Source organism: Seriola lalandi, unplaced genomic scaffold (assembly GCF_002814215.2).
Source record: "Seriola lalandi dorsalis isolate HSWRI2012SDOR001 ecotype SW California unplaced genomic scaffold, Sedor1 jcf7180002054744, whole genome shotgun sequence".
Taxonomy (NCBI): Eukaryota; Metazoa; Chordata; class Actinopteri; order Carangiformes; family Carangidae; genus Seriola; species Seriola lalandi.
The window spans coordinates 12,615-38,274 of NW_019525297.1; the positions used below are offsets into that span (position 1 = coordinate 12,615).

The 25,660-nt window shown below is 39.1% G+C and overlaps 1 protein-coding gene across 3 annotated transcripts; it reads right to left on the reverse strand.

Annotated features, from left to right (window-relative positions):
* Positions 1–186: 186 nt before the first annotated feature.
* Positions 187–25,369, reverse strand: map3k20a (mitogen-activated protein kinase kinase kinase 20a). Of its 3 annotated transcripts, none has more exons than XM_023424585.2 (20): positions 25,220–25,369; positions 23,034–23,223; positions 22,007–22,094; positions 17,349–17,450; positions 16,000–16,065; positions 15,840–15,868; positions 14,925–15,062; positions 12,887–12,973; positions 11,813–11,887; positions 11,608–11,714; positions 9,014–9,149; positions 5,182–5,226; positions 5,064–5,094; positions 4,799–4,938; positions 4,615–4,677; positions 4,439–4,528; positions 2,268–2,384; positions 2,049–2,123; positions 1,756–1,906; positions 187–1,600 (listed from the first exon to the last, which is right to left on the reverse strand). In XM_023424585.2, the coding sequence occupies exons 2-20, from the start codon at positions 23,190–23,192 to the stop codon at positions 876–878; spliced, it is 2,424 nt and encodes an 807-aa protein (XP_023280353.1). In that variant the 5' UTR covers positions 23,193–23,223; positions 25,220–25,369; the 3' UTR covers positions 187–875. The 3 variants fall into 3 exon arrangements, with proteins under 3 accessions (XP_023280353.1, XP_087034973.1, XP_087034974.1); XM_087178847.1 differs by having other exon boundaries at positions 4,799–4,962; XM_087178848.1 differs by having other exon boundaries at positions 4,799–4,962; positions 23,034–23,220; positions 25,220–25,367.
* Between the last annotated feature and the right edge of the window lie 291 nt (positions 25,370–25,660).

Genomic DNA, 25,660 nt, shown 5'->3' on the forward strand with positions numbered 1-25,660 from the left:
TGTGTTCAGGTTAAGGTTCAGCAGTTGCTCGTACATTGAAGTACGCAGGGCATAATAAATGAGATATATGACACTGTACTCAAACTTCAAAATATGAATATTTCAGTTACATTTTATCTGGGTTACAGTTTACAAAGGAATTAAATGAAGGGGGTTATTGGCAAAGGAGGCACTGAAACAAGGAGATATGGAAATTTAATTTAATACAGATGGGAGCACCATCACTGAAGTCTGGCAACAAAATCCAGATGAAACAAAAACAGGGCAAAATGTTTTTGTAAACAGCAGAGAGTGGAACAACTTGAAACACCAAGGGAAGCGAAGTAATAAGAATGGGGTGGGACACCATACCAGACTGAACAAAACATTTAATTTATGTGACCATTAAACAGCTGAGTCAGTAGATCATGTACTATATCAGTGCCAAAAATACATACAAAAACAGACACACCCAAGAAAGAATGGATTGGAAACAACTAGTCTGAAAATTTTATTTAACCTTGAATGTGGCATTGTAACACCGTTTATTTGGTTACTTGTAAGAAACTGGTATATGATAAATGTAATAAATAAATAGATATACAATTTTTTATGCAACATTATTGCTGGATGCCACCTGCCATTCAGTGGAAAGAAAAATAAAGAAGACTGAATTGTCCATTTTTATAATAATAATTAGAGTATAGGCTTATTTATATCAACCAGACAGATTTTAAAAAATAAAATCTTATTTGGTCATGCATAAGCATCAGTGTGATTCTCTTACAACAAGCAGTTCATTTTTGAGCAAGTAAATAGACATAATTGATATGCAAAACCTTTTCAGTGCATGACATGTTCAGCGTACAAGGAGCTGTCAGTACGTGTGGCCCACATTAAGTTCTTCCCCCAGCACCACGCCCTCCCCTGCCGCCTCTCCTCTGTCGACCTCTGACTTGTTTATTGTCCTGACGCGGTAATCTTTTCTGTCGCTCCACTTTGATCCACCCTCCATCGCTGGATTTGGCCCCTTCTTTATCCTCACTGGGGTTTTCTGTCACAGACAATATACCTGGTATCATGGGTGGGCGGTTCTGTGATGTGACACTGTAACTGCTGGACCGTGGCCTCCCTGGCTGTCGTAAGGTTTTGCCGGTTTTATTATGAATATAGCTTCCTCTACTATTGGTCCATGCATGCCCCCTACCCTGTTCCCTTCCCACAGTTAATGTGTTGCCAAAGTAGCTGTTTCTGCGGTGGTGGTCATGCACTGCTCCAGCACTGAGTGGGCGCTCTCGTTCCCTCTCTGAGGTGCTCTCTGATGTAGTGCTGGAAGGACTGCTGCCCTTTGACCCCAGATGGAGCAGCGAGAGTTTGGCTGACAGACTAGCAGTTGGCGAGGAGCTGCGTGAGTCAATCCAGTGAGATGCGTGGACACGGTTTGGAGAGCGACGCACAGCTGCAGCATAAGAGAACTCCTGGCTTTCATGTGCAGACAGGAACTGAGGCAGAGTGCGGGCATCAGAGCTAGAGAAGGCAGTCCGAGCAGTAGTCGGCTGCAGGGATTTCTGGGTATTCATCTGCCTTAACCTTACGTTGTACATCCATATGGGATCAATATCTAAAACAGAAGATAAGCATTGATAAAAAATACTGATAAACATATTCCTTATATCTTACATTTTTTGAAAATTCAAGAGCCAAAATCTTTATTTGTCCAGCAGTGAAAAACGTTGCTTTGACACTATAAAACTAGAACTATAAATCAAACATTACCAGAGTTACACCTGTCCTTGACGTTCCAGTCGATGTTAACTGGTGCTGTTTCGATGACCAGGTCCACAGTCTTGATCTCGTCTTGTCCACCAGTGAGACTCCACGTCATCAGGAAGCTGTGTCTGGTACTCTTTGGTGACTTCACATCATTCTGAAGTGTCAAGTCAAAAGGGGAAATGAGGATATTTGGTGTCAAATATGTTTGTATTTGTTGCCCAGGTTTCTGTGACTGCCTTTGATTTAGATACGCATTGTTTTGTCAGGTGCCTCCCACAGCAGCTGAATTGACTCACCTCATAATTGACTATGTAGTCCACTTTCTGGTTCTGTTGTATTCCAACGATCCATTTGTCCATCACAAAAGGTGGCTGCATTGTAATAACATTGGTTCATTAAAAAATCTGACAACAGAATCCACACTACAACAATCCTGTGGGTAAAACGCGACCAATTAGATCAGTCAACATTTAGCACTGATTAAATCATGAGTGGTAATGTATGTCTGACGACACCTTAGTCATCCGTAGGACTTCCACATCCCGTTGGTTGGCATTAAAGATTACGTCTTTGATGTAGGTTACTGCAACGTCATCTCCATCAAGTTCCATGTACATTTTCCATTTGCAGTCCTTGAAAGAAAAGAGTCATAATGTAGATTCTCTGGTACACTCAAAAACAACCCCTGATTATATGGAAAAGTTCACAACTGCACTACTCTGTGTGGAGAACTTGGTTACTCTTGTACATAAACCAACAGCACAGCCTAGAGGTAGTTTAATGGTAGTGGCAAGTTACTGGACACAGCATCATTCTGTGGGGGGAGAAAAGAAATTATAACATAAAAATAAGATAAAATAAATTACAAGGATACAAAAAAATGAACAATTATATCAAATGCAATTTGTATGCAATATTTGCACAGGGTAACACTTTATTCATGAAACATATTTTAAACATTGGAAAACATTTTTCTACTGTCTCAATGTCCTTTACATTTTAGTGAGAACTGTGTTATTTTCTAAAATCATTAAGGCATAGAGAAAGAAACAAATTAGTTTTATACAGACATTATAATATTCCTTGTCAAATATAAAATTTTTATTTATTAATTAATCTCAGCAGGGTCAATGATTATTTTTTTGGAACAGGGGATTGGTGAGGGTGAAAAATCTTTATTTTTCCTCATGAATTGTTGCATGCGGCACACATCAAATCCTCACTAGGAGGCACAAATCTGAACAATTCCCCAACCCTCTTCTCCTGCATAACCAATGCTGACGAAGCAGTAATGATTGTGCCAATCCCCAAAAGCCGACCACGAAGCCACAGGTCACTGCTTAACCACACAGGGTTCACGGCACAGGCCAATCCATTGTGTAGTGATCACAGAGAAAGACATCAGAGGAGTGGCACTAACACACTCGTCTGTGGAGCCTTCGCCCTCTCCTGCATCGTCCTCGGGGACTGGAAGCGGCTCAAAGGGGAAGCTTCAGCAAGCCTCTGGCTCAGAAACACACCAGTGGCCCCCGCGCTGGCCTGGTGTCGGCCCTGGACGGTCGCACCGGGCCTCCCAGGTCCATGCTAGTCTAATCACTCCAGCAGAAACAATGTCTGGTAATGATGCCTAGGCACCGAGTGCGTCTAATGACAACTCATACATAATTCAGCACCTTTCACTTGGCTGCACGGTGATATCCTCATTAGTAGGGGACCCTCAGTGGCTGTCAGATGGTGGCCGCACAATCGCAGGCCCTCATTTTGTCTTTGAGAAGTGCAGCTGCTTCCATGACATCGCCAGCAAAGAGGGGCGAAGAAAAAAATGCAGTGCGGGTTTGTTTTATTTAGTGCAAAAAACCTTCCAGTTTGTAAAAACAAGGCTGACACGGAACCTGACACCAGGCAGGGGAAAATAATTAGCTCTCATTTTCTCAGCCTCCTGTTTCCTTCTCCCTGCTGTGTTTTCTACCCACTAAACCACCACATGTCAGAAGAAATGGGAGGCAATTAGCAGGCTCGTTTCAGCCCTGCCGAACACACTGAAAGAGGACTATTTATGATGGGACAATGAACAGCTGAAAGATTAAATAACGTTTGCCTTTTAAAAAGAAAATGACTTCTGGCTAAATGGGCTATTTTTGATTAAATTCAAACAGCAAGTGAAGAGCCACCCTTTCTCCACAGTTTGAGACCCTAACAAAGGGCTGTGCGCAAGTTGAGGTGGATGTGGTAGATGGCTGAGAATGAGATGTTTATTTTTCAGGTTTTTATACATGTCTAGTGATGCCTTCAGTGGTCAGTGTAACATCCATCATCATGAATCCTCAGAACAAAGAGCCTCAGTAGAAGGAGGCTGATTCAATCATGGCAAAACCATGATACTGTACATCTATTCACTAAGTAACAATTATTACCAAACTTGAAATTGAAAATGTGAGCATTGTATACCAACCCTGATCAAAGCAGATAGGACATTTCTTTTTGACTGTCCCTAATCTTTTAGTTGTCCTTCACAGAGCCAGTGATGAGTTTCATCACATGCTCACAGCTGCAGACTATGTTAATGCAGTGTGTGTGTGTGTGTGTGTGTGTGTGTGTGTGTGTGTGTGTGTGTGTGTGTGCGTGCGTGCGTGCGTGTGTGCGTGCATGTGTGTGTGTGCCTGTGTGTGCTTTATTGCAAACTTACAGATTTCCCAGTTCCTGGTTTCCAGTGGTACCCGAACACCAGCTCCAGATTCACTGTTTTACTCCTTTCCACCTCCTTTTCCAGCTCACCCTGAGGGGGAAACATGTACATCATGGGCTGAATTATGTACTGAAAAGCAGATACAACTTCCTGACGAAAGAGAAAAAACTCCATACCTTAAATAGTGGTGGGAAGTGGACGAACCCAAGGTAATCATTTGTGAGCCTTTCAATTTCACCCTGCAAAAGAGAAAATGTAAGATTCACTGTAATTCCAAACATCAATGTGCAAAGACTCACTCTGTCAATTATATGAGGGTTAAAAAAAAACAGTTTTGGTTAATGGTTGACTGTGTCTTGCCTTAAGGTGCATAACGTGACCTTTGGACCTGACCCCCATGTCCCGCATGTCGTTTTCTGTGAGCAACAGCAATCTTTTTCCAGTGATGTGATTTTCTTTAAACAGGTCCGCGTACAGCTGCATGTCACATGTACCTTCCCCTGAGAAAGAAAATGAAACAGCCCCTTTTTAAACCAAAGGGCACAAAATAAAGTGTCTTAAAGGTGCCAAAGTCAAATTAAAGATGATCTTATAGTGTAGAACTTCAGAGAGTAAACAAACACACCTGCAGAGAATATTTGCTGCATCCAGAAATACTAAAGAAATAAAATCGCCACATTAGTTTTCAATAGCAATGTTATTGACAGAAGTTAGTAGGACACAGTAAATACACTGATACTGACCACATGCTCCTCAGTCCAGGCATAGATATCAAGGGTGGGCAGCAACTGCACAGAAACACAAGACAAATAGATGTAGCAGCAGTACAATATGGATGGATGCAGACATCATGTCTGTCTTTCTGACACAAAAAAAAAAAAATCACAAAAGTTAAGTAAATGTTATTAAAATGGAAAATAGCCATGTTTTTCATGTCTTCAAAGCCATTACTTTTCCGGTTATTGTGCTGTGTGATTAAGACTTGCCTCTAATGGTCTATACCAAACCGAAATGTCCATCTGACTGATCTAACGTGATCTATTTGAATGATAAGTCATTTATTGCTCATTAAATGCAATCAGGCAGAAACTTGCTGGCCAAAATAAAGATTTCATCATTGTGATCATGAGACTGGCGTGTAATGACAGAAATAATGCAATGGAAAATTGGGGGAAAGATGACTAAATGAATGAGTAATCCCCATTCACTGTCTTCTTCCCACGACATCTGAAAACAGCTCAGATTAGGAAGTGAACGTCGGTCTCAACACACAGTCACTCTGTCGCTGCCATACATTTTGGTGCAGCCTGCCGCCTCATAAAGCCACTCAGCCCTGCAGCGTTTACTCGCCTCCTCCAGTGCTGCAGTTTCAGAAGTAAACAGATTCAGAAACACTCTGCCGCTGCCAAAATCTCATTGGAGTGACTGAGCAGAACATATATTGTGTTTCAAAAATGTGCTGTCATGCTTCTTTTAATGAGATCCATGACATGCAGTTGACAAACAATACCAAAATCTAAAATTTACAATGGGGACATACTTTTCATGTTCATGATGTGTGTGTGGAAACTGCAAAAAAAAAAAAAAGAAAAAAAAAAGAGAGAAAATGACTTTGAATTGGGTTTAGTTCACACAATTCTGCCCCCATGTGGACTAATGGATGATGGGTAACCAGGTCAGGAATACTGGTCTGATTGTATGAAGTTGGTACCACAAGAAAAAGCTGAACAAAAATGAAGAGTGAAGAAATATATTTTAAATCTTACTAAAATGCTGTCAGTCGCGCTCTGTTCTGTGTTCTAACAGTTTGGTAATAAAAGTGGCAGCACAAAATAATTCTCATAAAACATTTGTCTTTTTGTCACTGTTTGTTCAAACATGTAAAGTAATGAAATCAATCTAAGACAGACAGGTATGTAGAGAGAGTTGAAAGAAACAGATTTATTGACAAAACAATGAAGGATGCAGGAAAATAAATCACATCAAGAAGCTGCTTGTCATGTGACTTCAGTGGAAGCTCAAGTGTGGAGGTTGAGTGTTTCAGGATGTGGCTCCATTTCACACGGGGAAATGTAAATATTGGTGAGAGTCTGTGTTAATTGTTATGTCTGGTCTAATATGTCTAGGGCCTGATGGCACAAGAGTACAGACAATGTTTGAATAGGAATATTAGCTTGTGGCAGGGAGCTAACAAGCAACAACACAGGAATATAGAGGATTACATCCTCATGAGACTGACTGATGATAACAAGTGAAGGGGACAATTTAATGGGTTATGCTCAAGGAAGCATGTCCCTCCCCCAGATGAAGCATAATAAGTAACTGAACACTCATGCTAATACGATTTTCTCTATTGTAAAGTGCAGGTCTTGAGGCTAATATTCTGATAGACTATAGAGTTTGATACGGTATGTAAAATGCATCTATAGAGGGAAATTATTAGCCACTAGTGCAGAAACATTGTTATTATTATAAAAAAAATGTCTTTTATATTTTTAAAGTCTCTTTGGCCTCAGGAAGAAGTCTGTCAGGAAGAATAAAATGTAAAATGAGAGAATGAAACTGACAGTTGCACAGCATAGTCCCTCTCCCGCTGTTTTGAACCTGAGTCAGTCAGAGGAAAAAACATGTCCTTTCTCATCCTGCGTCTCAACAACTGCACTCCACCACGTCCAGAACAAATTGGCCAATCTTAATGTCAGCAAAATGTCACTTCATCATAAAAGCCTGGCCTTCTCTAAGCAACTGGCTCATGAGGCTCTTTCTTCACAGCATGGCACTATACATCCAGTACATTAGGCATACAGTAAATTACATCCATAATATCCATAGGTGGAGGGTTTCAAATATATTCTATAATATGCTTCTGCGCTACACTGATCTATTACTGAATTTACATCATTAATACAACTTGAACAGCAGAAGAAACAGTTTACCAAGACAGGTTTTAGGTAATGATTGTTGAAATGACAAAATAATCAACGTGACTTAACAAGCAATTTGTTAAGAAATAGTGCTTCCACAACACTAATAATGTGAGATCACAGTATTTGACAGACGCAGCTGTGGCAACACCAAACATCGGAGAGGTTTATTCACTGTCGTCAGACCATGTGAAGCCTCCTGTCCCCAGAGTCATGTTGATTTTGTGTCCTTCTCTGACACAGCTCGACTTGGAGGAGTTCTGCTTTGCCTGCATGTTGACTTGCATGCCAGAGTGCAGGACAGGCCCGGCGAAGTCCGTTGAAAACATGTCCCCAAAGCCTTTCATCACGGACTGCAGATTCACCTCCTCGTTACTGGAGGTTGTGATCTGACACGACATCTGTGAACTGTTTGATTCCTCCGTCTTTGACTGATAGAACGACTTAGCGCTTATCTTTTTTGCCACAGGTAAGAAGAGCTGAGAGGCAGAGACAGGTGAAGAGCAGGGACAGAGGGGTAAAAGAAAAAAAGAGAGAGGATAGAAAAGAAAAGGAAGTAAGTAATCAGTTTCAATCCACAAAATAAAGTGTAAATAAGGAAAGTGGACAATTTTAAACCCAACACAGGATGTGATTTAGAAAACAGACGGTAAGGGGAGGTTAAAAGAGCGGAGCAGTGGAGTAAAGGTAGGATAGAACAAGGAAGGAAATATAGGAAATGATTCCAGTGTATTTGATTCAAAGGTTTTGTTCACTCAAACTCAAACTATAGAAATTGTGTGTTGTTGAGTGACGTTTTCCATCTGCACTGTACACCACTGCGCCATGCGGTTTGAGATAAATCACTGTATCATTCACAAAAACACCAGTGAAAAGTAGGATAAACATTGGACTGATTAGTCAATTCATAGAAGATTAATCTGCAAATATTCTGATTATCGATTGATCGTGTCGTGTCATTTTTCAGGCAAAAATGCCAAATGTTGGTTTCTAACTTCTCCAAAGTGAGAATTTGATGCTTTTCTTTGTTACTTACAGTGGTTAAAGGAATATCTTTGGGTTTTGGACTGTTGGTCAGATAAAAAAAACAGTTTGAAAATGTCACAATGGCCTGGGGGAAATTATAATATGCAATTTTTTTTTACTGCTTTCTGACATCTTACTATAATCAGTCATATTATAATCCACAGTGTTGAGTGTGGTGTTATTGCACATCAACCTTGCATGCAAAAAAAACAACAAAACAAAACAAAAAGAATGCAGAGAAACAGCAAAGAAAACAGCAAAACCGTGAAGAGACTGGATGCTCACAATCCAAAACAAATTCTTCTGCCATGCACTACACTGCATATAAATGCAGTACTGCCAATGGTGTCTACTAACCATAATGTTCTCATAATGTGCTTCCCCTTCCTTCTCATTCCACGCTTTTTATTTTCATCTCACTGCTTTCCCATTTCCACTTCACCCCAGAGAAAGATCAGGAAAATTCTGTCCTTCTCTTAATGCGAGTGAGGAAACCAGGGAATACACATGTGAACAGCAATGTAAAAGTGAGGTGGTGCTGCTGCTGTGACCACTTGACGGTGTGCGGCTGCTGTCCCGGGGGACAAGGTGAACCAAGGTGAAGAGCGGATAGCGAGGAACTCACCGGGCTGTTGGACTGTTCAATGAGTTTGCGCTCCCACATCTTTAGACGGCGCTCTCGCTCCTTCAGCTCCTGTTCTTTAGTGCTCAGGTCCCTCTCCAGCTTCTTAAGTCTCTCAAGTGTAGCTTCAATCTCACACCTACAGTGCACAGCAGGAAAGTCCAAAACCAAGAATATAATATTAGTCCGTCTTTCATTACTTTCCAGCTTCCCTACCCGGTCTGTGGAAACTCAGCCCCAAGCACATACTAAAGAAGTCAATCTTTATAGGTCGCTAATGTATATTTTTAAAAGAGGCCACCTCATGTCCTTAAACTGCTCTAAAAAGTTTCTCTGACTGGATGAATAGTGCATTTATTGGGGACTATTTTCAGTCACTGATGCATTAGATGCACTAATGGGTATTTACAGCAGCAGGACGTTGTATGTGCAACTGACTCAAAATAAACTACATTTCATCATTCAGCAGGAACATGTTACTCACTGCTACCAATGTTTTTAACAGATAAAAATCCAATCCAAGCTATCATACACAGCATGCAGCATATATTCTGTTTTGCATGTAGCTTGTGTGACTTCAGTGAAATATTCAAACACCCAATATTCAACACCCAAGACACTTTTTTTTATGGCTGAATCATCCCATTAAATGTAAATATTTTGCATCTTTGGAAACTTTGGGATTTCCACTAGATTTTTAGAAGTTATAGTAGTAAGTTTAGTTACAGACAGTAAGAAACATATACAACATCATCATATTAGACAGATTTAGAGTGCTGGGACAGTAAGCAGTGACACATAATAAAACCAAAACCAAATTAAACTCTTCTGTAAACTGCCCAGTGATGCCCTGCAGGCAGAGGGTGATTAGGCTTAGAGTGTGTCTGATGCTTTGAATGCCAAGGACAGGACAACGTCTCATGCTCACTTCACACTGAGGAAGTTTGTTTTGCCCAGCAGGTGGGGCTGCACAGTGTGTTGTGGAAATCTGTGCTTAGCTTCAGCCCAACAAAAACTTGCTTTCCCACACTCTCTTTTCACAAACACATGAAGCCCATGCAGGCAGGAAGGCCCATCCTTACTCCACCGCTTCCTCCCCCCCATGACGCTTCACAATTCGCACAATTTACACTCTTAACTCCACTTCCCAAATCTTTAGTTCTCCTGCTTCCCACTTTCCCTGATAAACTTTCTCAGCGTTTCACATCAGCCTGTACCCTTCACTGATTTCATGTCACATCTTCTGCCCTTTCCACAAACATATTCTCTTTTCGTAAATTGCTTAAGGATGAGGAAGGAAATAATAACTCCCTCTTCAGGGCTGTGTCCAGATTCGCTGTAACAGGAGACTTCTATTTAGTTTTACACCTTTGATTTTTAATTAAATGTGCATCTCTATTTATATTAACTTACAACCCAAATAATTTCACATAAAACAGGATATTAATCCAACGATTATTAAGACATAACAACCACTGAAATATGCTGAAACTGTTGTGTCAGTTGCTTTTAACTATTACACCTGAACTACTGTTTGGCATTTGACCTCTATACAGTAAAATGTACAGTGTATTATAAGTATCAGGGCACTGACATGAAATTATAACTATGAGCTTAAAGTGGTGACTTTCAGCTTTGATTTGTTGGTTTTTATGTTCACATCAGATACATTTTATAAGGTTTTTGTAGCTCTATTTATTTTGTATAAAAGATCCAAGTTTAAAACGGGCTATGGTTCCTTCACTGCGCACCAAGTATGGATCAACAAAGTCAGCACTTTAACCCGATAGTCATTATTTCATTCTTGTTCAATGAGTCGAAGTACATAGCCACAAACAATGAAAAACATGCACTTCACCAATACCTATGGCCTGCCTGACTATATACTGTCTGTTTCTGGGTAATGCACATCAGCTACCTGAGCACAACATAACCTCCTCTCTCTCAACATAAGACCTCTCTACCACCTCTGATAAAGCTTCGTCCTGCTCCGATCAACCACACGCCTCAGCTTTCTCTTCGAGCCAGTTAAGATTATAGTACGAAACATTAGGCTAAAACAGGTTTTTCTATCTGTGTCACACGTTCTCAGTTTCTGTTTTCCAGCACTGAGATTCACTCCAACCTGCTCCACCTGCAGATGGCTGCCTGGACATGCTGCAACCAGCACAACTTCTGAGGAAAAACCTCAGAGCACAGACAAGCCCCGCAGAGAGGGAGACAGAGAATAAAGTAACAGCTGAGACTCAGGCTGTGCTGAACATCACCAAACCTCCAGCTGCTCATACAGGCCAATTAAACACTTCTACTTGAAAAAGATGATGATTATTTTTAGGGCCTTATGGGTAAAGAGAGGAAGTATATCCAGATGGATGATTCTTTGGAGGTTTTCATGCCTTTATGTAGCTATCAGTGTAATTATTAAAGATCTATATGCACGATCTCAAGTCCTTTTTGTATTTCACGGCCCCCATCAGCTACATTTCCACATCATTCTTTGAACAGTTTCACATTTCCTTAGGCTGAGGCAGTATATTAGTGAAAAAAGGGGGTTATAAATACATTTACTGGGGCTGGAGAATAGATGATCACATTACCTCCATTCAGCCTTGTTGTGAAGGAAAGAGTTGCACTGTTGAGGAAGTTGGCTGTCATTAGACATGGACTCCAAAGTAGAGAGGATCTGCTTGAACATTGGCCTTTCCTAAATAAACATAAAAACATTTGTTCTGTATGTGATTCAAATGAAAACATACATAAGTTGTTCATACACATGCTAATGTAACTTTGTGGATAACTCACTTTTGGCTCTGCTGCCCAGCAGTTCCTCATGAGCTCAGCAAAGCTGACAGGACAGCCACTAGGGATGGTTAACCTCTGAAACACACATGATGAGTCGGCGAAATGAGCTGCTGGTTAGTAAACGGTACTAAAATGAAGGGGTGCTGATGTTGAGGATTACTTTGATTCCACTTTCAGGTCTGTTTGTTAAATATGAAACAGTTGGTTTGATCAGCTTGGCATAAAGACCGGGAACAATGGGAAACTGCTAGTTTAGCTCAGTCCTGGAGTCTCCACTGGTTTCCTCATGGTGACATCAAGAATATAAGAAGTCATTGTCACTTAAGAAATAGTACCATACACCCCTAAAATTTCAACCTGTTTTTACACTTCTGTTTATGTACGGATTACACAAATGACACACAAAACATATAGTTTCATATTCAGTGAGTTTAAAGGTGTGTTCAGAAAGAAAGTAAAACAAATTGTTGCATTGTACTATTCCACTTGCAGGACCTTTTGTGCAGTCAGTGTTTATCCACTGCAAACAGCCAATGTACCTACTGTGCAAACGTTAGCTAGCAATGTGCGCACAGACCATACGTACTACGACTTTGCATGCTATCGTGCCACCACTGTTTCTGTATTTCCATATTTAACACACAGTTTTATATTTTTATATTTCTTTTCTTTTACTGTGAAGCAAATTCCTTGTATGTTGAAAACCTACTTGGCAATAGACCAGATTCTGATTCTGATTCATGAGAATGGGATTGATCTTCTCATCTAAATCTGCAGAAGCATAATTCCAAAAATGTCAAACTGTTTGTTTAACTTTCAAGATATTCCACACTTAAACCACAACCAGGGACATAAAATCCTTGTAAAATACAATGATATATATGTAGTTAGAAACTGTTCATTGCAATATACACATATAATTATCAAGTTATACAGGTATAAATTCCACCATACACTGATGAGACCTAAAAAGTGACTCAGTTTAATGAAAGGTTTATTTATCTGGACAATAATGATCCCTAGTTCTTGTGATCAGAATTATATGTGTATGCATTTAATCACACACTATATTACCTCATTTTTCTCCACCACCAGCCAGGCCACTTGTAAGCCTTCCAGGCCTTTGAAGGGTATCTCACGGGTGAGCATCTCCCAAAGCACCTGTCACAGAAATCGAGAGCCAGGGTCAGGAGACAAACATTGTGAAATAGCCCACATACTGTACATGTGTGTATGTATGTGCACTGCCATAACAGTCAAGCAGTTTTGCTCCACCACATGCTGGGATTTCACAACATAAATATTGCTGAGCAGGTAAGTATGTTTTATCTTATCTATGTTTTATCTAGCATGGGTATTCATATACTCATACATACAAATAACCATTAAAAACACTTATCCGTCGCTCTTGGAGACCAAATACAACATACAAAATTGACAAGAACCTTCATTTAGATTTCCAACATCGATTACAGGCTGCCATGATTTCTGAAGTACAATAACATTGCACCCTTGAAAATATAAGTTCTTTTCAATTGGTATTCAGCAGCATCAGGACTAACAACCTGTGTTGATATCTCAGAAAAAAACTGGATCATGAACAGATGGAGAAGAGCCATTTTTCAAACACCCAAGGGTTTTACTGTATATGTGTACCTTATTTTTGCATTTCTGCACTTGCCAGCTGCCTCTCATTACATGTATGTATTTTACTATAGAAATCAGTTCCTCACAAACGTGTCTGAGGGGGTAAACTGCATACTTAAATCTGCAATCATTTTGCAGTAACTCTGGCATAAAAAGTGCTCATTACAATCATAAACATTGTCTGTTTAGCTTGTACGCTCTTGCATAGATATAAGGAAACCTAATTTTTACATATTTTTTGAAAATGCATTGGAATTTTACTCCTCAGTTTACTCTTGTATAAAAGGGACTGCAATGTTTAAGCTGGTAACTGGTAATGGTTTCCATTTTAAAAGTATTTCCAAATGTCTTAAGACAGCAACATCACAAGAGTTTCAAGAATAAGAAAGTCACAATAAGTGTCTAAGAAGCAGTACTTCTGCAAAGGTCACTGTCCACTTAGGCAGAGAAAGAAATGCAGAAACCAAAAGTGGGACTGGTTGACTTGACTTTGTGCAATTTCTTCAAATATATTAAACTGATTCTGAATTGTTTTAACGCAGGCTGTGAGTCTCACTGTGGTCACTGTGATATTTGATGTGCCGTAGTGACTACCTTATCACTGGGTTCGATGAAAGTATTGTCGAATCATTTACAGAGAAATGACACAAATCAACAGGTCTTCAAAACTGTCCAAAATTTTAACTTATGAACCAACAAATTCTTGGAAAAAAGTAAAACTTTGGCAAAGTTTAAGTTATTCCCTAGTGCTGCGAAGAACTACATTTTTGTCTACCCACAGATATGCATGAAGGGAAGCCAGTTGCTGACTTCCAAAGATGATGTGTCACAGCTGCATCAGATGAATCACAACTTTATTCACAGTTCCCTGATCCCTCTGAAAGACTCCACATCATCAATGTATTAACATTTCATATGCTTTAATATATTGAAACATGGGAAAGGGAAGCTAATGTATTCCCCATGATAACAATTATGTGGACAACATCAGATATAGTACTTGGAATATACATCATAAAATAATATAATAAATGATAATAAATAACTTACATGTTAAAAAAGAATATGTTAACAACTGTAAACCATCCGTGGAGCTCATGCTTGGAGTTTGTATGTTAACCAAAATAAATATATATATAAATATATTCAAAAAATGATTGGTTTGAAAGCGTGTGTCCTCTGCCTTTGAGATGTAACACAGTCATCCGATGGTGACTCCTAACTGACTTATTAAACATCTAGATTTTCTTAAATAATCTTGGGCTGAGACCAACTTTTAACACGTAAGAATGTTTGTGCAGAGCAGCTACTTTTCAGAATAAAGGGCCCTGTCCAACACATGTATACCATCAACATCAGTCTGATGAATCCTGGTTTTTATTCTGTAAGAGCGCAATACGTGCCAAACAATGAACTGTACAATTTGAAATAAAAATACTGCATCAGTTTCCTTCTTGTCACTCACCACACCATAGGAGAAAGTGTCACAAGTCTCAGACACAGGCAGGCTCTGGATCACTTCTGGAGCCATCCACGGAAACGTGCCAACCAAAGACATGTGTGTTGTGTGCGTCAAGAACTTAGATGCTCCAAAATCACAAATCTGAGGAAATAGGAACTGAGTCAAGTCGAGTCAAGTCAGTTTTATTTAAATAGCACATTTCATACATTTCATAAACTCAATGTGCTTCAAAATAAAAGCAAGGATACGTCACACATGACAAAATAGCATATAAGATAAGAAAATAAGAGAGTGACACTTAAATGAATTTTGCAACTAAATCAAAATATTCATTTTGGGAACCTCCTGTGATCGATGTACTTACTTTATGTTTGTAATACTTAATATGCTCCAATCAAACCAGCAGTGCAGAATTTTTCCCTTTTGAAAAAGTACGGATGTGATGCTAGTTTTAGTAGATGCTACAAATATGGGTTTCTACAGTAATCACATCATGCAGGCCTGCTATTTTCATCACTGCAGTCTCACAGGCAAATGTAGTTTGGCACACTATGGTCTTGGTTTATTTCAGAAATGTCCCTGATGAGGCTTCAAAATGTGTTTGGAGTAATTTGAACAGTTTTCCAGAATATAGAAACTCTTTTGCAAATAAAAGATAAAATACTGTTTAGTTTTGTCGTGACTTTAGATAAATCTTCTCTCTCTTAGCAGTAAGGCATAACGCTAAGGCTGTCAGTGGTTTCTTGTAAATGCTAAGTTAGTCACTGCCCTCTTGTGTCCATATACTGTAGGTAAATACCATACTAGTATTTCATGCCCATATTCTATTCAGATAGGCATAGATAAAAAATTACATTTTCAGCTGTGACTGACTGTGCAGAGCTGCATATCATCAAACTCAGTCATATAAAAACCTACCTTGAGAACTTTGTCTGCAGCTAAAACAACTGAAAGAGAAAACAGGGTTTTCAAGTCAGTAAAAGCAGGCATTCACAAAGAATATCTATCATGAATGTAAAAACAAATTAATATTTGTTTTGGACATGGTAAAATAATGCTGTTACATTAAATTTGTTACCATTCCTGGACTTCAGGTCTCTGTGGATCACCTTAACTGGTGCCTCTGAGTGTAAATAGTGAATCCCTAAAGAGAAAATACAGAGATGTTTTTCAGAGGGAGATCACTGGAAACACCTTTCTGACACAGGTTTCTACTTGTCTATATAAATGAATAGCTCTGATTAATCATATAGGAAAGTAATGCATCTTTCAGCTGCTCATGGTCCAATAGAGACCCAACCATGTTTGAAATACTGTAGAGAATAACTGAGCCAAAGGACAACCAGAGCAGCCTTAAGTAGAAATGGAAAATAAAGACTGAATGACCCTTGTTTATATTTCCTTGTAAGTACACCTACACTGCCTACGTCAACATGCACATACTAAACCACACAAAAACTGGTTATCAGTGTAAACATCAGTAATGACTACAGTGACAACAAATGAAGGCTAAAGCCAGCAGCAAAACGTCAAATATTCTTTCTTCCTTTGTAGGATTTTTTAATACTTGAACAACTAAGTCAGTCTTATCAACATTTCTGATTTAAATTGCTGACAATCTGCTTTCAGAAATATGGCACAGCAGCATTTCAGCATTGGTTTGAATTACATAAATCAACATAAAGCTGCTGTTTATTATTAACTTATTATTAAATATTAGAATTTTGATATCATATATCATAATATGTTGAAATTCTTACAGGAACTGGCTTTAACTGGATTATTTGTAGCTGGTTAAAATATGACCTGAAAACTTGTTTTCAAGGTGTTATAGCTAAAGATGTGAACACTGAAATTCTTAACATCAAGACAAGCGTTCCACAGGGTTCAATCTTAGGTCTTCTGCCTTTCAATACTAGATTAGTAACCTTGGGTTGTATTAGTTAATCACTGTCAATTCCACTTTTATGCAAATGACACTATAGAAACAGAAAATGTTTCAGTGAAGAAGGTGTAATCAATTGTTTCTGGCTTCATTTCTCCAAACTCTCGCCATTGGTGACATAGTTTATTTGCACGTTTCATAGTTTCATTACAACCGTTTGCTATCAAAAAAAATGCTATAAACACAAGTAGCATTGCCTCTTTTTCATTCATAAAGCCTTGATTCAACAAAATACAAACATATCATACCAGCCTTCAGTTCTAAAATTCATCTTTTCAAATTTTAGCTGCTGTCTTTGTTGTATTATAACTGCTGCAAACGTTGTAGTAACTTTTATCATCATCCACCAAGTGCAACATGTCATTTTGTAAAATTCTGTAAACAGGGCAAAAAAAGCTTACTCTCAGTGTTTTACTCCTGAAAAAACAGTTTAGCCGCTAGTCACTAATATAATTAAGGTGATAAATAATAGTCACATTTACCTCTGGCAATGTCTGCAGCCCATGTCATGATTTGTCCCATGTCCATGTCCTCGCTCTGATCACTGGACAGGTAATCATACAACGACCCACCGCTTGCATACTCTGTGGAGAAATGTGATTGAGTTTGCATCATCTGGAGGGACGGATACCAAAAAGTAGAAAAAGACATTTTGGAAAAAGTGAAGAGTGACAATTTGTGCTGCTAAAACATCTTACGGTGAGAAAAACTGTTCTTTTGAGGTGCTACATTATAAATATTTGTGCAGTATGTGACAGCATTACGTAAAAACAATAGATAGTTGAAATTCTGCTTGACAGCTCCTGGAAGCCAGCTAACAGTGTCTTGTTTAGATTGCTCTTGTCACCGGCCTGGATGAGCTCAGTTTATCACAGTGAGAGTGAGCCCTCTGCGCCCTCAGGACAAGATCTGTTGTCAAATTCTGATATTTCTACAACACAAAGGAATAATCTTCCTACTCTTTTTCCAAAGGTTTTATACACTTCTAGTGGGACAACCATGTCGCCTTTTGCAAAATCCTCTTCACATGACTACCACAAGAGATGAAGCTTTGTAAATGAAGTAAGCCTTGTAAATAAAGGCAAATGAACATTTTTGCTAGGCTATCTTGTTGAGTAAAGTGCTTGAATAAAGATTAAAAAGCACTATCATACCGACTAAAACAGCAGGAAACCTCTGTTTGTGTATAATAACCCAATCATGTCCAAACACAGTAATGTAAACATGCACAGGCACCAAGACAGGGGTCTAATTAACAATCATAAAGCGTGCCAACCAATTTTTCTTCTTACGAGTCTAAATTCTGTATGGGCTTTTTGTTTCTTTGTGTTGTAGCGTAAAGTGACAGACAGCCGATGTAGAAAGTGTGTTTTAAATACAGTAACATGCAGATACAATAAAGTTTATCTTACTTCACCTGTGTCTGCGTCTGTACTTTGCACTTGAATACATTCAACCACATTCCATTGATTATATGACTTGAGGCTCTGTTGTAAACTGCACTTTCATTTTAGTCTCATCCACCCCCGCAGAGTGAATTAGCTTATGTGAAAAAGTCTTGCAATCAATCTAACAGGTAAATGTACCTTTACTTCAAAATGATATCTAACCATAATTCATTAAGTTTATGAGGGCACTGAGTGACAGCAGATAATGTTAAACTGCAGCAGGTCAACAGAGACACACAGGCCTGTCAAACAGGTTGTAGGTACCGGCTGTTAGAAAGCAAGAACTTGCCGGCCTGATGCTGTATGTCAACAGACAGGGGAAATTTATAACGAAGCTGATGAATGTGGACATGGCATGGTCAGGAGGGCCATAAACATTTTTCATGTATGTGGTGCTAATTAGATTCTGCTTTGATAAATAAAGACGCCAACACAACCTTTCTCTTACACTGCTGCTAAATACTACAGCTGCTGCTAAGGAACAATGCGCAACAAGTTTTTCTCACTTGTTCAGTTCTGCAAGTCTCGCTCTAAAAAACCGCAAATGTAGTGATCAAAACTTCAAATACTTTCATTTAGCTGTTAATGATTCCCGGTTTTCATTTCTTTTTATAAAGTCCTCTAAACCTTTCACACAACTTTTACACTGAAAGAATCTGTTTTGGTTGTATTGTCTTGTTAGCAACATGAGAAGATAAAGAGATACAAAACCCTTGATTCCACTATCATCTGTATAAAGTCGCATGTAAAGTGTTTGCTAAACATTACAAGTTGAGAAAGAGGAGACATAAAAGTGTGAACTGGATCCAGTTCCATTTGCACATCAAAATATTTTACCACCTTGCATTTGATATGACCCCAGTATTTTTTTTTATAATGCTAATTGTTATTTAAAGTGTTTTTAGTGTGTTATTGTTATATTATTCTTACAATCTTGCAATGTTGTTGCCCTTAGTTGGCTGCACATCAAATTTCCCTTCATGGAATGATAATGATTGTCTTGACTTGAATTGACCTGACATGTTTCCTTTATTCATCTACCACTGCTATTTTTATTTCAGTTTTCAATTTGCGCATTTCCACTTACAGAATAACACCCCTAAATCAGTTTCAACCCTCTTGCCAACATAATCAGAAAGCTACAGTGACACATGCTTTCTATTTACTATTTTTCTATCCTTTTTATTCCATTTTCTGGGAGAAAATACACTCTATATAAATGTATGGAGGAAAATAATGATTACATCAAGGGACAAAGCAGTGGTGAACCCAACAGACCGCGAGTTGCTGCATAAATGTTTCCCAATTTTGCAGTAATATAAATTCAGTTTACACTATATTCTCTCCGTAAAATTCTGATGTTTAACAGTGTGTATCTTTACTTGCACATACAGATAAACCAAACTAGATAGAAAAGGTGTAGAACAATTGCAGTGTTCTTTCTAAACCATTTACATATAGGTAAATAATGAAAATCAGAGGCACAATCTGTCAGTGTTTCAGCTTCCCAATGGTGTTTGTGAGAAAAGACAAAAGCATACAAACAGCTAAAGAAAGCTTATGTCAATGGGTATAGCGAAATGTAACAACATCCATAGTCATAAGAAAGAAACAAATCACTGTTGAATGTATTCAATAACACATTTGATTTATTGAGGACACATATGGACCATGGGTTTGTGTTTATCGGTTTCATTTCATTTATTCTGGATGCTGTGTATTGTCCACATGATTAAAGGCGCTGATACTCCCTGTTCAGGATGTGCGTGGGGACTGTTATGATTTACATTCAGTGTGTTCTACTGTTTTCCTGGCAGGGGAGCGATCTTTGTAGCAGTATGGACAAGGCATTAAAAATATATGACCCGTGGGGCAGTCAGTAGGTTTCTCAAACATGCAACAATCCCTGAATGTCACAGACCTTTTTATAATGGCACAGTAAAACAGAAACTAACTTTGTTAGCTCACCCCAAGAGGCTCAGAAGTTCAGCCTTTGATGTACAGTGAGTAAACATGTTAAGAGCCTATAACACAGCTTCCTATGTAGACTGAACTGTTTGTACTGAACTGCTGCTTGAGACCTGCTGTGGACTTTGCTGAGGATCTGTTGTTGATTCAAGATAAAACGTCTGTTTTGTTTTGCTGCACAGAAAGAGAGAATAGTCCTGGTGGGCTGCTATTAATTACATTGTTGTAACTGAGAGTATAGTGTTAAAACAAGTATAAGTATAAGCCTTAAACAATTTGTCAATTACTCGATAATTTTGATTGATAGGAAATGATAATTCCAGCAATTTTGATCATTAATTGTGAATTAATCACAAAGGAATTTATTTGCTTTTTCCAACTTCTCAAATGAGCGGATTTCCTATTTTATATCACTGTAGAGGGAAGATCTTTGGGTTTTACACTATTGCGCAAACAAAGAATCTGAAAACATCATGTTGGATTCTGGTAAACTAAAATGGGTATTTGCTATTTTTTTCTGACATCTTATAGGCTAAATTACTCAATTAATTAATAAATTGGCAGATTAATCAATAATTTAATTAATCATTAGATGCTGCTATAATCACATATACTATATGCTACAGCTATAGCTATTGCTAATTATCATTATTCTGTGGCATCACATGTGCAGCAGACCGCATGTCAGTCAGATAAGCAGATCCAGCTGAAGGTCTAAAATCCAAATGCAGATGTTATTATCACATCATGGAGCAGAGCTCAAATGAATGGTATTATAGTAAGATATGCTGTAACACAGCAGCAGCAGCAGCAGCAGCAGAGGATAGAGTTTAAAATACAATAAAAACTGCCAATTTTTTTAAGAGTACTTTTATTTAATTTTATGTTTATTTTCATAAGATAAGAAAATACCCTGTTTTGAATTATAATTTGTGTCTTGTACGTTTTTTTCACAAAAAGTTTGATTTCCCACCTTTCTCTGAAATCACTTTTACTCCAGAATAAAATCCAGAATCTACGAATATCCAATATTGTTGATTTAAATGCTGGACTCAAGATGTCTCCCACTTTACAGAAAAGTTAATTCACATATAGTGTGTGTGCACTGAAGGTTTCACATTTCCACAATATACTAGTGTAAGTTGTACAATGGATCGTGAGTGGCTTCCAAACAACTTGTGATGTCACAAACTCCTGATTGCATGTACACCATTCACACTCAAGATTTATGGTGAACACAACTTAACAGATTAATGAGGCAACAGGCTTCTATTGTGAGACTATGTGCATACATCATTCTGCACAGTGAAGCTCAAACATCTAAGTAAAACACATTTTTGATTTGAGGGAGACTTTAAATGCCATTTCCACGGGATAACTTCTACATTCCTGCTAGATGAAAGTTTGTGCAGAGGCATCGTGGGCCCCTTGTTTTCTACAGTCCACGTCTGCATGAGCTTTAGAGGGAGCATTATTCTTCTCAGCCTCTAAATCAGACAAAAAAAAAACATGGGCACACAACTAGTGTATCAATGTGCGCACTTCCTGAACCCTCTGGCAGTCACTAATGCTTCCATAGAAACCTCTGCAGCATTCACTGTTGAGTAAACTGTGCAACTGGTGCAAACAGATTCAGCTGCTGCATTTTCTAACATGATGCAGTCCCGTAGCACTCTGCTTATTGGTGTGTCAGTACGAATGCTTTATCATTTCAAATAACTTACCGGTGACGATTCCATAGTTGGGAGCCTCCACAATTGCACCATAGAACTGAATGATGTTACGGTGGCTGAGGACACTGAGGATTTCAGCCTGAGAAATAAGCACACAAGGACAACACATAATTGGATCTTTTTCTTCATAACGAAGATTCCTTGCAAACATCTGCAAATCATTATCTAAGTGTCTGAAAAAACAATTAACAATAGACTAAAAGTCAACAGCCATTGAGCTAGCATGCTGATGTTAAGAAGGTATTATGTTTACCATGTTCTCCATCTTAGTTTACAGTATTAGCATTTGCTAATTAGGACAAAAAACAAGTGAAAATTTTGACCTGATGATGGTTTTAGATGAAAAAACTTGACTGCCATCATGAGTGGAACATGAATGTTTGTACCAAATCTCATGGCAATCCATCCAAGAGTTGCTCAGACATTTCAGAAAAAAGGAGGGTGTTTATAAAGACGTATTAAAATATACTGGCCCAGAGAGCCTTACGTGTCAGCATTCAAAGAATGAACAGAAACCTGACAAAACCAATTCATTTAATTGTAGTCAAACACTACAATTAAAGGAACAATTGGTTCAGTGTGAAAGGATTACGTTATTATTTTCAGTGAACAATCATCTCTCCAACACTTGACTGAAGTTGAATGGATATCTGCGATCTTTTACCATTTTATGAAAGAAACGATGAATAATTTTCGGAATGTCCTATCACCAGCCTATATGTGTAATACAATTTCCCTGAAAAGATCTCAAAGATAATTCTTTTTTGTCTTTAGGACAATGAGCCTGAGCTTTCAAAGGGATTTCAAGAACAGTCTCTTCTGTAATTGGGCCAAATACATGCTTTCATTTGGCAATAATGTTTCTTTTGCAGCACGTGTCTAAGAGTGGGGGAGTATAATGACCATGAGTGATAGGTACAGAAGTCACCACATCCCACTAAGTGGGGTAGCAATTACAATGATTACTATACTATCAATTAAAAAGTATATGAAAAGCCCAGGCAATTATGACTCCTACCTCGTTTTCAATCTTGAGCAGTTTTTTCACAGCCACCTCTTTGTCCTGGGAGATCCACCTGGCTCTGTACACACTTCCGAAGCTGCCACCACCACAGTTCTCGTAGAAGAGAATGTCATCGAACTTGATTTGCACGAAAGAGGCACTTGGAGACGACATCTCATAATGACACTCAGCACCACCTCAGCTTCTGGTGGGATCACAGGAAGGGAAGGAAGTCTGGTTCATTCAACAAAGTCCTCTATAGAAAAATAAACTTGTTTCCTGTGGTGCATGAGTCTTCAAAGAACAGCTTCACTCTGAACCACACCAATTGTGAGTCTGACTGCAGGTTAGACGGGACTTCTACATGACCCAAAAGAGGCCGCTGTGCCATTGGCTGATGCTGCATGTAGTGTCAGTGTAATAGCCCCAGTTTTAGCTCTGTGATTTACTGAACATCCCCCATCTCTTTCTCTTTTCCACACAGTCCTCATCATCAGTACCAGTAAGCAATGAGCTCAGGGGTCCAGACTCTGTTTGTATAAGGACGATGGCATGCCCGGTATGCTGTGATCACGCAGCCAAAGTCACAGACTATTCCAGTACAGTCTACTGTGTTCAGTACAAGTAAGGCCACAAGCAGGGAGAGCCAAAAAAAACCTGGAGAGCCCCTCATATTCTCTTTATCTTTTCAACTATAAAATGAGCTCTTCCTGCCCATGAAAAGGCCATGCATGTAGTATTTGTGTAAGCCAGGGTTAGGAGGAGCATAATGCTCCCAAACTGGAGTCCACACAGATTGATTATCACTTCCTTTTGTTTGTCCGTAACAGCATAAAAGCATCTTGTAAAGAAATAATTCCATCATTACAGGAAATTGTAGCTCTGTTATTGTTCATAGGTTTCCCATTTACAGCTGAGCAATTACAGCTTTTAAAAGCCTGTTACCTGGGTCTCCGTTGGGATTGCTGTCCATCCCAGCGGGAAATGCCTCCATTGTCACAGAGGGGAGCCATCGCTTTCTGCTGATTTACTTGTATTCATGTTATACTTAGCCTCACAGCAATCTGCTCAGTGGACCAGCCCCCCAGTATTGTCCGTCCACTCAAGAAGCCAGGGTTACTGGGATATGGTAGCACTCCTGCACTCATTCCTGCCAGTTTCTCACTTAATAGCAAACACTGCTTTAAGCACTGCAACAATAAGGGCCTGATAGCCATATGTCAAACTGCAGGTTGTTACTGTAATCAAAACTAAATGAAAAATAAATCAGACAAAGCCAGCAGATAGACCTGTCAGCTTGTATTTCACAATCTATCAGTCACAGCAGCAAGGTTATATTTAATCACAGAAATTAATATCAAATTTGAATACCCCTCATTGATTTTGCAGTGTATGACAGGTATAGATCATACCTCTGTCAGAGCTCACAGATTTCTCTCCTAACCAGCCCGAGTCAGATGGAGCGGTAACCGAGCCCGACCTGAACCGAACCATAATCAGTGAGTGTAAGCTGAAGCACCGTGTAACACAATTGATGTTGCCATGGTCACTTCTTGTCTGTTTACCCTGATTACGCATGTGTGATCACCTTGTAAACAACCGTAAAAATGCAGTTTTAGGCCATGGGGAGATAGTTTTAACACACATTATGCAATGTCATTAGCAGTTCTATTTTCACTAAAAAAAGTATTTGAGGCATCATGACAAGTAGGCTAGCCCATCCTAAATAGTAGCTCAAAAGTCAAATATTCGCTTTTTTTCCGCGGACGAGACCGAACCCGACCCGAACGCCAACATCGTTTCTACATTTTTGTTCCGAACCCGATCCACCCTCTAGATTCTGAGCGGCGAACATCATGAGGGATCTTTGCACAGACTTGATGCTCTGCAAACGGTTCATTACCTGAAAAGGCAGGGTGCCGTTTCTCTGTTTCAGAAAATTCAGATGGTGAAAAATAATGTGAATTACTGTGCTTAATGTTATTATTATGACAGGATCTGATATAATAACACTTTGACAGAAACCAGCCTCAAAGTAAACCTGTACAAATATCATGTGCACTATAGGCTATTATAAACAACAAGTATCAGTGTTATTCTACGGCAGAAGCAGCCTGGATGACATGGATGCTTGTCAGCTACCAGCATGAAAACACTGTTTAACTTTGACGCTCACTCCCTGACATTATAAACATACATACCGACATTAAGTGTGAAGTTTTCGGCTTCGGGCAGCTCGTCGTCAGTGCAGGTTACAGTTGGAGTTTCCGGGAAAGCTCATGTGACGTTTTTTTGATTTCTCAACTCAGTCCGTGGTGATTTCAGTGGTTGCACAACTTCTTCCAACAGTGGCCGACACTGACTGGACTGGTTCCTTTTCCAGTAACTTTCCTTGTGACAACAGCTCCGCCCGCTGGATGAGAGTGGGACAACCTCCGTGGTCTTCGGATGCACTTTTTCTAAATGTCCTGGGACGGTGGTGTTCAACGTGTGGTCGGCGGACCAGGCGAGGTCCCACAGTGCAGTAGGTCGTACAGTACAGTATCTCTTTATTTTGCAACCTTGAACAAATTCCCCTTAGCAACCTAAAATGAAACTGCAAGATGTTTTAATTTTATACAACTTTTCTTTTAACTTCATTT

Excerpts from the sequence above, each read along its gene's own strand:
- map3k20a (XM_087178847.1), bottom strand. The coding sequence starts at position 23,192 with ATGTCGTCTCCAAGTGCCTCTTTCGTGCAAATCAAGTTCGATGACATT. Across the intron at positions 16,066-17,348 it reads GGCTGCAGACATTGCCAGAG|GGATTCACTATTTACACTCA; the intron begins GTAAATGTGACT and ends TTTTCTCTTTAG. Across the intron at positions 9,150-11,607 it reads CACAACAAGGCTGAATGGAG|GTGTGAGATTGAAGCTACAC; the intron begins GTAATGTGATCA and ends TGTGCACTGTAG.